The sequence below is a fragment of the Thalassophryne amazonica genome, chromosome 12, assembly GCF_902500255.1.
Source record: "Thalassophryne amazonica chromosome 12, fThaAma1.1, whole genome shotgun sequence".
Lineage (NCBI taxonomy): Eukaryota > Metazoa > Chordata > Actinopteri > Batrachoidiformes > Batrachoididae > Thalassophryne > Thalassophryne amazonica.
In genome coordinates this window covers 19250112-19263382 of record NC_047114.1, presented here as the reverse complement: position 1 = coordinate 19263382, position 13271 = coordinate 19250112, and the positions used below count along the sequence as shown (strand labels likewise).

Genomic DNA, 13271 nt, shown 5'->3' with positions numbered 1-13271 from the left:
CCGAGGATCAAACTCTGGTTATTGGCGACTCTGTTTTGCGAAATGTGAAGTTAGCGACACCAGCAACCATAGTCAATTGTCTTCCGGGGGCCAGAGCAGGCGACATTGAAGGAAATTTGAAACTGCTGGCTAAGGCTAAGCGTAAATTTGGTAAGATTGTAATTCACGTCGGCAGTAATGACACCCGGTTACGCCAATCGGAGGTCACTAAAATTAACATTGAATCGGTGTGTAACTTTGCAAAAACAATGTCGGACTCTGTAGTTTTCTCTGGGCCCCTCCCCAATCGGACCGGGAGTAACATGTTTAGCCGCATGTTCTCCTTGAATTGCTGGCTGTCTGAGTGGTGTCCAAAAAATGAGGTGGGCTTCATAGATAATTGGCAAAGCTTCTGGGGAAAACCTGGTCTTGTTAGGAGAGACGGCATCCATCCCACTTTGGATGGAGCAGCTCTCATTTCTAGAAATCTGGCCAATTTTCTTAAATCCTCCAAACCGTGACTATCCAGGGTTGGGACCAGGAAGCAGAGTTGTAGTCTTACACACCTCTCTGCAGCTTCTCTCCCGCTGCCATCCCCTCATTACCCCATCCCCGTAGAGACGGTGCCTGCTCCCAGACCACCAATAACCAGCAAAAATCTATTTAAGCATAAAAATTCAAAAAGAAAAAATATAGCACCTTCAACTGCACCACAGACTAAAACAGTTAAATGTGGTCTATTAAACATTAGGTCTCTCTCTTCTAAGTCCCTGTTAGTAAATGATATAATAATTGATCAACATATTGATTTATTCTGCCTTACAGAAACCTGGTTACAGCAGGATGAATATGTTAGTTTAAATGAGTCAACACCCCCGAGTCACACTAACTGCCAGAATGCTCGTAGCACGGGCCGAGGCGGAGGATTAGCAGCAATCTTCCATTCCAGCTTATTAATTAATCAAAAACCCAGACAGAGCTTTAATTCATTTGAAAGCTTGACTCTTAGTCTTGTCCATCCAAATTGGAAGTCCCAAAAACCAGTTTTATTTGTTGTTATCTATCGTCCTCCTGGTCGTTACTGTGAGTTTCTCTGTGAATTTTCAGAACTTTTGTCTGACTTAGTGCTTAGCTCAGATAATTATAGTGGGCTATTTTAACATCCACACAGATGCTGAGAATGACAGCCTCAACACTGCATTTAATCTATTATTAGACTCAATTGGCTTTGCTCAAAATGTAAATGAGTCCACCCACCACTTTAATCATATCTTAGATCTTGTTCTGACTTATGGTATGGAAACTGAAGACTTAACAGTATTCCCTGAAAACTCCCTTCTGTCTGATCATTTCTTAATAATATTTACATTTACTCTGATGGACTACCCAGCAGTGGGGAATAAGTTTTATTACACTAGAAGTCTTTCAGAAAGCGCTGTAACTAGGTTTAAGGATATGATTCCTTCTTTATGTTCTCTAATGCCATATACCAACACAGTGCAGAGTAGCTACCTAAACTCTGTAAGTGAGATAGAGTATCTCATCAATAGTTTTACATCCTCATTGAAGACAACTTTGGATGCTGTAGCTCCTCTAAAAAAGAGAGCTTTAAATCAGAAGTGCCTGACTCCGTGGTATAACTCACAAACTCGCAGCTTAAAGCAGATAACCCGTAAGTTGGAGAGGAAATGGCGTCTCACTAATTTAGAAGATCTTCACTTAGCCTGGAAAAAGAGTCTGTTGCTCTATAAAAAAGCCCTCCGTAAAGCTAGGACATCTTACTACTCATCACTAATCGAAGAAAACAAGAACAACCCCAGGTTTCTTTTCAGCACTGTAGCCAGGCTGACAAAGAGTCAGAGCTCTATTGAGCCGAGTATTCCTTTAACTAGTAATGACTTCATGACTTTCTTTTCTAATAAAATTTTAACTATTAGAGAAAAAATTACTCATAACCATCCTAAAGACGTATCGCTGGACTATTGTAATTCATTATTATCAGGTTGTCCTAAAAGTTCCCTGAAAAGCCTTCAGTTAATTCAAAATGCTGCAGCTAGAGTACTGACGGGGACTAGAAGGAGAGAGCATATCTCACCCATATTGGCCTCTCTTCATTGGCTTCCTGTTAATTCTAGAATAGAATTTAAAATTCTTCTTCTTACTTATAAGGTTTTGAATAATCAGGTCTTATCTTAGGGACCTCATAGTACCATATCACCCCAATAGAGCGCAATAGGCAGACTATGCACCTTGTTAACAGAATTTGCAATATTTCACAATTAGCATTTCTCTAACCACATCGTGCAGCTACTGTGAAGAAAATAAATAAATAAATATATAAATAAATAAATAAAAAGTACATGCTGCAATGATTTTGTGCACGCAGGAACACAGCAGCAGTAATAGGAATGGACTTATGCTGAGCACAGAGAGACGGACAGACAGATGCACAGACAGACAGATGCAAAGCCTTCGTAATACCCGATGGCCATGTTTTGGCCTTTTTGGTAAAAATAAAAAGTGAAATAATAATAATGAATGGTTTACGTGGTGGCAGCACACTCACCAGTGGCAGACATCCAGCAGAGTGACGGTCCACCTCATCAGTTTTGTTTTTTTCTCGATTGTGGATTACTGGCTTCCTCCTTGGTTTACAACCAGGTCATGGTGATGGCATGTTCTTTTTAAAAAGGTGCATGACATCACATTGTCATCTGATGTCACAAACTCCATCAGTTTTTTAGTTGTGATCCTGAGGTTCTGCTGAACCTTTCAAAGACCATTTCATTAATTTTTGGGTGTTAATTACATCTTCAATGTAAAGTATGTATGGCTCCAAACTTCTTAGAGTTTTGTGTAATAGACTGTGGAGTTTGTTTTTTTGTTGTTGTTTGTTTTTTTACACAGGCAGAACCTGACTTGTGGAGATAATAATAATAAAAACATTGTAGTTGAATTCTTTAGATTTTTGTTGTTGTTCGGTTTCTTTCCCTGATTTTAAACACAAGAATGCACTTGTGTGCCCTTACGTACAGTCACCACTAACTGTTATTCATTATTCAAGCTACAGTGTGAGGTATTTTTAATTGTGGGTGATTTTAACAACTGAGTGTGCTGTCAGGATAAGCTGCTGGCTCTGTAAAAGTTTAAAAGAATTATTGTTTTTTTTTTTTGTTTTTTTTTTAATCCTGGCTCTATTTTATGGATTATCTGTGTCAATCAGGGACATTTGTGTTTTATGGTTGTTGGATCATTCACATATTTTATTTGATGATTTAGGTGCTGGAATCAGCTACCCAGGGAATGTGGAAAAGACTGATTTAGCCAAATGGTGCGTTAATCCAGGAGCCATAGTTGCTTTGGCTTCCAGCCTACCTAAAATCATGGAGACAGTCCTCATAACAGAACAAGAGAATGAGCTTTTTCAGCCTGTGGCTGAGGTCTTATTTCTCGGCCCAGTCTTATTCTGTTTGCTTTAATAACAAGTCATCTGAATCCTCTGCGGTAAGGCATTGAGTTCCACAGGGGTCAGTTCTTAGCCCACTGTTTTCTTTGTATTTAGCACCTTTATGTAGGCTAATACCTAGTTTTAGAGTCTATTTTCATTGCTATGCTGAGGACTTACAGTTGTGCATGCCTGTTATCATAGGTCATGGAGGCTTGTTGCTAAATAAGTGATTGCTATAGGTCCTGCTAAGCTGAGGGACCTATATGATTTTTTTTTTTCATAATTCTGGGCACCTGTCATTCAATGCAGTGATCCTGCTAAAAATCTCGTGTAACCTTTGACTGGTGTCTTTCAAATCATGGATAAAAAGAAAACAGATGGTAAGTCCACATAAACTTTAATGCACCTATTAACATATTAACATGTTCCACGCAAGGTGTTTTTCCTCACAGTTGCTTAAAAAAAAAAAAAAAAAAACGCACACAATAAATCCAAACTGAATGTTTGAATTAGCTGGTGCTGTCTGCTGTAAGGACAGCTTGTTAGTTGACAGGTTATTGTCTTAACAGTAATTGGGGTGCAGGTTACTCAGCGGCTTTCACCACAGCCATCATCTCTTCAACTTTCTGCTCGCTGCAAAAAATGCATATAATGATTCACCAACAGTAAAAAAAAAAAAAAGTAGTTACACTACTAACAACAACATCAAGTGATTAATTATGAGCCACTGTGGTTCGACAGGTGGTACTGTGATAATCATTTCAGAAACATTCCGTATTGCTTGTGCACAGAGAGACACAAATCCAGTGTTTTCAGATTTACCCACTCTGGGACCAGTTTTCAAATACTATTGTTTTCGGCCACTCACGTGTGGATGAAACACAAACAATACAAAACTTATGCAGATACATCTAAATCCATTCCCATGTGGACGGGGCCTAAGGAATTTGATAGTATTATGCAAGTGTTGGTTAATAATAATAATTTTATTTATCAAGCGCTTTCAGTCAAACTGCTGTACAGGCAATAAAAACAAACAGTAAGATACAAACCAAAAAATACTTGAAATAAATCAAAATATCACAAGAAACATAACAAAAAGTAAACAAACGGGTCTTTAGATTTGCTTTAAAAGCATCCACAGAGCGTGCCTGTCTAATGTTCACAGGAAGATCTTTCCACAGCTTCGTTGCCTGGAAAGAAAAAACTCGCTCACCTTCGGAACAACCAAAAGGCCTGTTGCCAGAGAACGGAGGTTACGGGAAGGTGTATAAGTGTTTACAAGATCCATCAGACATGAAGGTGCGAGTCCATTTACAATTTTATAAGTTAGTAAAAGCACCTTAAAATCAGCATGAAATTGACAAGGAAGCCAATGGAGAGAGGCCAGCACTGAGGTAATATGCTCACATTTCCCCGCTCTTGTCAGGATACAAGCAACAGCATTTTGAACCATCTGCAAGGGATGAAAGCTTTTCTTCGGGAGTCCTGGCAGAAGCACATTGCAGTAGTCCAGGCGAGATGTCACAAAAGCATGAATGAGGACTTCTGCATCCCTGTCAGACAGGACTGATGTAATTTTAACAATCCTTCTAAGATTAAAGAAAGACAATCTTTGATACCTCCTTAATGTGTTTGTCAAACGCAAGAGTCTGGTCAAATATAACCAAGATTTTTCATTTTTTGCACTGGAATGAACCACACAATCACGCAGGGAAAGAGTAACATTTTCAAATAAATGATGTAAATTTCGAGGTGCAATGATCATCATTTCAGTCTCCGCAGAGTTAGGGAATAAAAAATTCTTAGAAAACCAGCTCCTGACAGAGCTCAAGTTTGGACAAGTTCGACTCATTTTCACAATTTACAGGCATATATAGTTGTAAATCATCTGCATAACTAGGGATGGGTGTTAAGATTTTATTGATATTGATGCCATTATCGATTCTGCTTATAGATCCGATGCTAGCATATGCTGACCGTATTAAAAATGCTGGCATACATCTAGTTTATGGGTAAGTTTTGTATAAGTTAAGAGCATGTTGATATACAACGTTGTACGGAGAGGTTGTTGAAAAATTTTGGGCATGCACAATATTTTCAACATATGCCAGTGTATGACTCATACATCCCGCATACGCAGGCCATAAGCTGTAGATAAGTTATGCACACGCCCACACACGTTACTTGTAAGTGACTCCTAAGTCGAAACACGGTGACATAATATTTAGCGTACCCAAAACTTATTTATAACCTACAAGTAATGTGCTGCGAATCTATGTGTCACTTATTTGTCATGTTTCAAACGACCACAGAACTTACTGAATGTGTAATTTACGTTATAATGGTGTATTGACAGCGACTGGTATAAAAGAGTTTGGCAGGAGGAACCGGTCGGTACTCTTCAGACTCCATGGTGAACAGACACGCAGGATCCTGCAAGGCAACGAGAATACCTACTAGCTGTGATCCAACATCAGCATGATCTCATGGATTTGACGCTACACCAGCTGTGTGCCAACAGAGCCTGGACAAGAAGAGATGAACGAAGGAGAAGGACCTGGGTACGCCCAGGACCACGAGAGTTCTTGCCCGCAGAAGTTCGTTTTAGTATGACGGCGATGTTGATCCTTCGACTTGTAGTGCGATCGCCATGTTTTCAGTGACATGTTGCCGCACCCTTTGTTTAAGTGGAACTACTGCTGGGCGTAAGTTGCGTACGCCGGCAACATGATACGCAATCATTGGTGTAAATTCATTGAAATGTTATAAGTTAAGAATACGACATGTGTAAGTCCAACTGGTTATGAATACATTATGTACAAGTCCAGCAGTTTAAAAAAAATAAAATTTAGCGTATGCCAGCATTTTTAATACGGTCTAAATCGTCAGGGTGTGACAGGGACCTAAAGGCCACCAGAGCGGACACCAGTGTCCAGAAAGTACATTTTTGTTACGAACCAGGAACCTAAAAGCGAAAATGTTTGTTTAACAACTGCATTTTTAAAAAGACAACAGCACTAAATTTCATTACACGTTGGCGGATTAGTTAATAAAAAAATAATAGAGGTGCTGCAGAGTAAATTCATCCAACGTCAATGACATTTGATGAAAAAACAGTCTCAGTGTTCACATTCACCCCTGACTTTGGGGTGAATGTGAGGCATTATTGTAAAGTGCTTGAGCATCTGATGGAGATGGAAAAGTGCTGTATAAATGCAGTCCATTTACCATTTAAAGTGTCTGATCAGCTCTCTGAGGCTCATTAAAGACGCTATGTAGATTTTTTTTTTTTTATAAACAGCAGCAAACGCTACATCCATCCAATATCAATTTAACAAATAACATGAAGTGTAACAAAATAATGAAATATGAAGTGTGCATCATACTTAAATTAAATTGGCTCATGTTGTGGCTCTTACAATAGATAAAAACATTACAAATCTTGAATATGTCTAATTGTGTCTGATTTAAAATATTGAGGAAAAACACCACAAACCTCCAATCATTCCAGAAGTGCATTTTGACAGGTAATAACATTCATTATTTCAGATGTGTGAAATGTTAATCAGGAATAAACTAATTTATTTTTATTAAAAAAAAAAAATAAGGACTGAAATGAGATTAAAATACATTTAGTTCTGTTTTGGCTAAAATGAACAGACTTTTAGTCGACTAAAACATGACTAAATAAAAATGAGAATGATTAAACATGACTAAAACTAAAAAGAATATTTGACAAAAGACTAAATAAATAAAAAAAAAAAAACAGGTGACAAAATTAACACTAGTTTGATGCACTGAAACATGAATCATCGTTGATTTGATTTAAGTGGTAGAAAAAAAATCTAATCAAAGACATTACCTAAAAAGGGTCTTCAAAATTAAATTCAAATTTAGAATATTTTTTCTGTATGTAAAAAAAAATAAAAAAACATGAAATTTTTCACACACAATTGTTAAAATATGCAAATGAGGTTTTAACACCAAACCGACAGCACCAAACCACCACTGTCCTCAATAATGTGGTTCAAAATTTGTATTTGATCACATCTACGATAAAATACAGTCCTACCATTAGAGTTTTAACCCTGTGTTAATCACCAGGATAAAGTCCAATTCACTGAGACTACCTACTTCGCAATATTTCACCAAGTACATTAGTGGCAACAGTGAGCCTGTAATGATGTGTTCAGCTACTGACAGGCCAAACAGAAAATGCTATCCACAGGTAGCATTATCATATGCAGTCATGGTACTTTTTGTGTTATATGTACACTTTCCACAATATGCTCACCGATAACTCCCTGATAGTCAACCATGTCAAAGTAGACCACAGCAACAGATGTCCAGACACCAAGCAAGGCCAGGACAATGAACCAGGTGAAGAAGCTGCCGCTGCTGCTGGACCCGGAGTCGGACTTCTTTCCATTCTTACTGGCTGCCTGAGGCTTGGCACCATCTGCAAAACAAATGCAGTATAGAACAACGTTTTGTTTGGCCAACTGCACTGATCAAATACCTTTGGCAATTCCCTCAACATTCAAATTAAATAAGATTGAATATTCAGCTATAAAATAAATAACTAAAAATTAAATAAAAGAATAAGAATCATTTGAAGAAAACACATCAGTAGATAACACATCAACTGATAAACATTATAAATAAGTTATTATATTATATATATCATTATACATAAGTAGACCTGCATTGAAATAAATGGTCAGATTTCAGAAAGAAATAGCTGATATGTATTTATAAGACCCTTGTGAATGCAGTAAAGTAAATCTGTAAGCCCAAATTTGTAATTCAGCGGAGAAATCGTTTAAAAATGACAAATTTGCAGCTAAAATTTAGCCCTCTATGAAAACAGTTTGTACAGCCGTATCATTTCCATGACGTCAGGGACAAGACGACGCGCTCCCGCCTTCAGTCTGATCCCGCATTGAAATTGATTTTATCTGTTAGTAATGTTACTTATACGCGTCCTGGTTTCAACATCCAAAAGTAAGCTGCAATGAATGTGAGATACAGATCTGTGTGCTCAGATCAGCAACGACATCGACAGCGGGCACCGTTCTTCCTCTTCCGCTCTCTGCCTCCGCTGCACTTATTAAGTCTGCGGGCTCGTTAACGAGCTCGTTAACCGCCGACGTGGGCCACTCACACCACCCTTGTCTGCTTTGCAGCAGGTGTTGTGCCAGATTCAGCACACAACACCGGCATCACCTCTCTGTCTACTGAATGGAGCTGCAGCACACTTGGCACAAGTCCTGAGATTACGCTCGTTTTAATGCGAAGTGGCCGGTACACCTGTTGCTGCAAGGACAGACTTCCATCCATCCATCCATTTTCTTCCGCTTTATCTGGAGTCGGGTCACGGGGGCAGCAGCTCAAGCAAAGCCGCCCAGACCTCCCGATCCACACACACCTCCCCCAGCTCCTCCAGGGGAACCCCAAGGCGTTCCCAAGCCAGCCGAGAGATGTAGTCCCTCCAGCGTGTCCTGGGTCTTCCCCGGGGCCTCCTCCCAGTGGGAGGTGCCCGGAACACCTCTCCAGCGAGGCGTCCAGGGGGCATCCAGAAAAGATGCCCGAGCCACCTCAACTGACTCCTTTCGACGTGGAGGAGCAGCGGCTCGACTCCGAGCTCCTCCCGAGTGACCGAGCTCCTCACCCTCTCTCTAAGGGAGCGCCCAGCCACCCTGCGGAGGAAACTTATCTCGGCCGCTTGTACTCGCGATCTCATTCTTTCGGTCATGGGCCAAATCTCATGACCATAGGTGAGGATCGGAACGCAAGGACAGACTTCTTGCAGCAAAATCCACAGCACCGCACGTGTCGGCAATCGGAGCCCCAGAGCTCCATGGACGCTGAAAGAGGTTTATATATTTTTAATAACTGGGATTCTTTGCGGGTCTCGCATCCACATCCCGCGATGGTACCGGAGGCGAAAGACAGTAGATTTTCATTGCGACACCACTCAATCAAACGGGCGTATGAAAAAGTCCCCCAAAATAATTTTCAAGCACAAATAAAAGAAATGTGTACTCACCAAACGTGCCGCAAGACAATATGAAGTTTTAAAAAAGTAGATCCTTCCGTATAAGACAAGAAAAAGGTCCAGATGCAAACTGACGTAAATCCACAAATTACAGTTGGCGCGCAATGCATGCTGGGAGAGAGGGTCTTCTCCGTGACGTCTCGGCAGCGTCCATGATGAGAGGGACAGTTTTGCAGAGAGCTAAATGTTAGCTGTAAATTTGTCATTTTTAAATGAAGATTTCTCCGTTGAATGACAGAGCTGGGCTTCCAGATTTACTTTACTACATTCAGAAGGATCTTATGTGTAAATGTAAGTCATTTTTTGGTCCAAAGATCTGACTGCATTTATTGCAATGCAGGTCTACTTTAATGCAGTATGATACATTGCTAGACACAGTCCAACTTGGTTGATTCTTAAGGAAAAGTATAATGCATTTAACTACCTATTTAAGCAGCATTGTCGTATCTGCCACTCGTGTATTGTACAGCTTAAGTCCTAAATAAGGCCTCAGACTCATTGGAACACAAGAACTTTGAGTAACAGGTTTACTTACAAACAAAAATTATTTTTTTAATTTTTAATTTTTGGCGCACAAATCTTTTTTTTTTTCCAAACATATTTTATTAGTTTTTTTCCAGTGCAATAGTATATAGTACAACAACAACAAAAAAGCTTTTACAAAACTTCAGTATTTCACATTTTACAAATATTACTTAATAAGAAAGCAAGAAAGAAAAAGAAAAAAGAAAAGAAAAATAAACTCGGGCCTTCCATGAACAAAGCCTCTTTCTGAATGGAAAGTATGCGATTACATCAACACAATACTTACACTGAAACTGTTTAATGTATTTCAACATCATCAGAAAAGTTCAAGTCCTTAACAAAATCTATAAATGGTCTCCAAATCTGTTCAAATATGTGTTGTTTTGATTTTCGAATATATGTTATTCTTTCCAAAGGTAAACTGGATAACATGTTGGGAAAGTGTAGTGACACGGACCCACAACAGGGGGCGTAAATGAACGGACAATGGAAGGAGTTAAATTAGAACACTTTACTGTTGTGAATGTCACAACCAAACACAGCAGATTACAGAATGTACACAAGTCAATTAATACAGGTGTCGTGTGGGCAGGCTCGACGATAGGAGACGCCCGTCTGGAGACGAACCGGAACCACACGATTTCCACTGCCACCGAACCCGAGGGATACTGGAGCCGCCAAGTCCCGAAGTCCCCAGGTGGCCACCATCACGGCGTGTCGGATCTGGTACTGCTGGCAGAAAGCAAAGACAGTCAAGGGTGGGTGTGTGAACACCCAGTAACAATCCTGGTGGGAATTCCACCTCCACCTCTCACTCTATAACTTGCAGAGTACTGTAGTGATTCCTCAGGGGAAAAGAGTGCCTTCTAGCGCTCTCTCAGCTTCCACCGACAGAGGTACCGGTACTCCTGCAAACACTCACAATATACAAATAATATTGTAACACAAAACGGCTGAGGATATTACCTCTTGTAGAAGATGATATCTCGGCAATGTGGTGGAGGTGTCTTCCTGCTTTTATTCCAGATGTGAGTAGATGATTAGTGACAGCTGTCATGGATGATGAGTGACAGCTGTCACCAAGGCTTGTTCCTGGAGGCGGCAGCGCCCTCTCGTGCCTGAAGCCCGCACTGCAGGCAGGGCGCCCTCTGGTGGTGGGCCAGCCTCCTCTTCTGGCGGCCCACACAACATAACATTTGTTTTAACCACTGAGAGATGACTGGTCCTTTAACATTTTTCCAATTCAAAGCTATACACCTTTTGGCAATCAGCATACTAAAATCAATAAAGGTACATTCTGCTTTACTGAATTTATGGTTATCTGGGTATAAAGCCATTATTAACATTTTGGGATCAACAAAATCTGCTTTCCAGTTATCATTTCAATTATTCTTTTTTATTTCAACCCGAAAACCCTTTATTTGACCGCATTCCCACATACAATGTATCAACGTTCCTTGTGAACAACATTTTATACATATATCTGGTATATTCCTATTGTACCTATTCAATATCACTGGTGTTGTATAAATGCGCATGAGCCATTTAAATTGCAAGATTCTTAGACGACTGTTGATTGACATTGTATGAACTTTACTGCATACTCTTTCCCAGTCCAATTTGCTAATATTAGTAAGTAGGTCTTCACTCCAGGAAGTCAATTTCTTTCTGGAATTATCTGTTGTATTACTCAACAAAAGAGTATAGAATTCTGAAATGATACCCTTCCTTGAGATATTTTTTAGAAGCATCTTTTCAATTTGTGTATGGGGGATCTTATTAAGATTGCCTTGATTGGTCTTCACAAAACTTCTTAATTGTAAAAATTTGAAATAATGTTTTTTCTCCAAATTGAATGTCAATTGTAGTTCCCCAAAGGACATAAAAACATCTGACTTTGGTGGATACAGATTACTTATTGTTTTTAATCCCTTTGATGCCCATATTTTGAAAGTGCCATCTGCCCTTCCTGGGGTGAAGAGCTGATTTCCCCAAATTGGGCTAAACTGAGAAAACGCTTGTCTCTTTCAAATATTTTCTGACTGCCATCCAGATTCTCACCGTGTTTTTCAGAATTGGATTTTTTATCTGTTTAAATAGTTTTTTTTTTTTTTTTTGCTGTATCAGAATATAGAAACAGAGGTAGTGATAATTTTAGATTTTGTGATTCCATCTCTACCCAGTGTGGTTTCTCCTTTTCTGAGAAGTAAAACGCCAGTGAGTGCAGCTGTGTGGCCCAGTAGTACAATAGGAAGTTGGGGCTTTTTAACCACCCACGATCAAATGGTAGGTAAAGCAAAGACAGTCGGATTTTTGGTTTACCATTGCTCCAAATAAAATTTACTGTAGTTTTTTTTAATCCACTTAAACAAATTTGGAGGAGGCGGCAAGGGAATATTTTGAAAGAGATACAGCAGCTTTGGTAGCATAATCATTTAGGACATTTACTCTTCCTATCACTGATATAGGTAACTTCACCCACCTATCAAATTATTAATTTCGTGTTTTTTGCTTCATAATTAATTTGATTTTTTTCAACATTTGGCAGTATTTGTATCCCTAAATATTCAAATTGATCAACTACTTTAAAATTAGAATTTGTTATTTGTGGTGCAGGATTTCTTCGTTCCAGAGAGTTTAGTAGTAAAATGGAGGATTTAGCGTGGTTCACTTTGTAACCTGATATGTTTCCAAATAGCTGAATTACTTCCAGAACTACTGGAATTGAAGAGTGAAGCTTTGATAAAAATAGAATCACGTCATCAGCAAATAAAGAAATCTTATGTTCTCTGGGACCAATTGAGATTCCACTTACGTATGTCTAATTTGGAAAATAAAATAAAAAACACCCAGAAGAAAGTTTATCAAAGGTCAAAGTGTCTTTATTTGTCTCCCTAAGGAGAAATTTGCCTTGGACAGAGTCTGCTACACAACAACACATCCAGTACATAGCACCCATACATTAAAAACAACAACACAGTTAGTCAAAGGATAAAATAAAAATACACATTATTAACATCTTTGTGCAAATTCCGCAATACATACCCTTAAACTATCTTCCCTGAGCTATCTGCTGATTTGAGCTTCACTGATAATGGAATAAATGAATATTTACACTCAACAAAAATATAAACGCAACACTTTTGGTTTTGCTCCCATTTTGTATGAGATGAACTCAAAGATCTAAAACTTTTTCCACATACACAATATCTCCATTTCTCTCAAATATTGTTTACAAACCAGTCTAAATCTGTGATA

The 13271-nt window shown here is 39.1% G+C and overlaps 1 protein-coding gene across 1 annotated transcript in view; it reads right to left on the bottom strand.

Moving 5' to 3' along the window:
• asph (aspartate beta-hydroxylase) overlaps window positions 1-13271 on the bottom strand; it is a 91964-nt gene that overhangs the window by 65976 nt on the left and 12717 nt on the right. The window contains exon 2 of the mRNA XM_034182514.1: window positions 7725-7889. Within this exon, the coding sequence (XP_034038405.1) occupies window positions 7725-7889 (165 nt within the window). The remainder of the gene's footprint in view (window positions 1-7724; window positions 7890-13271) is intronic.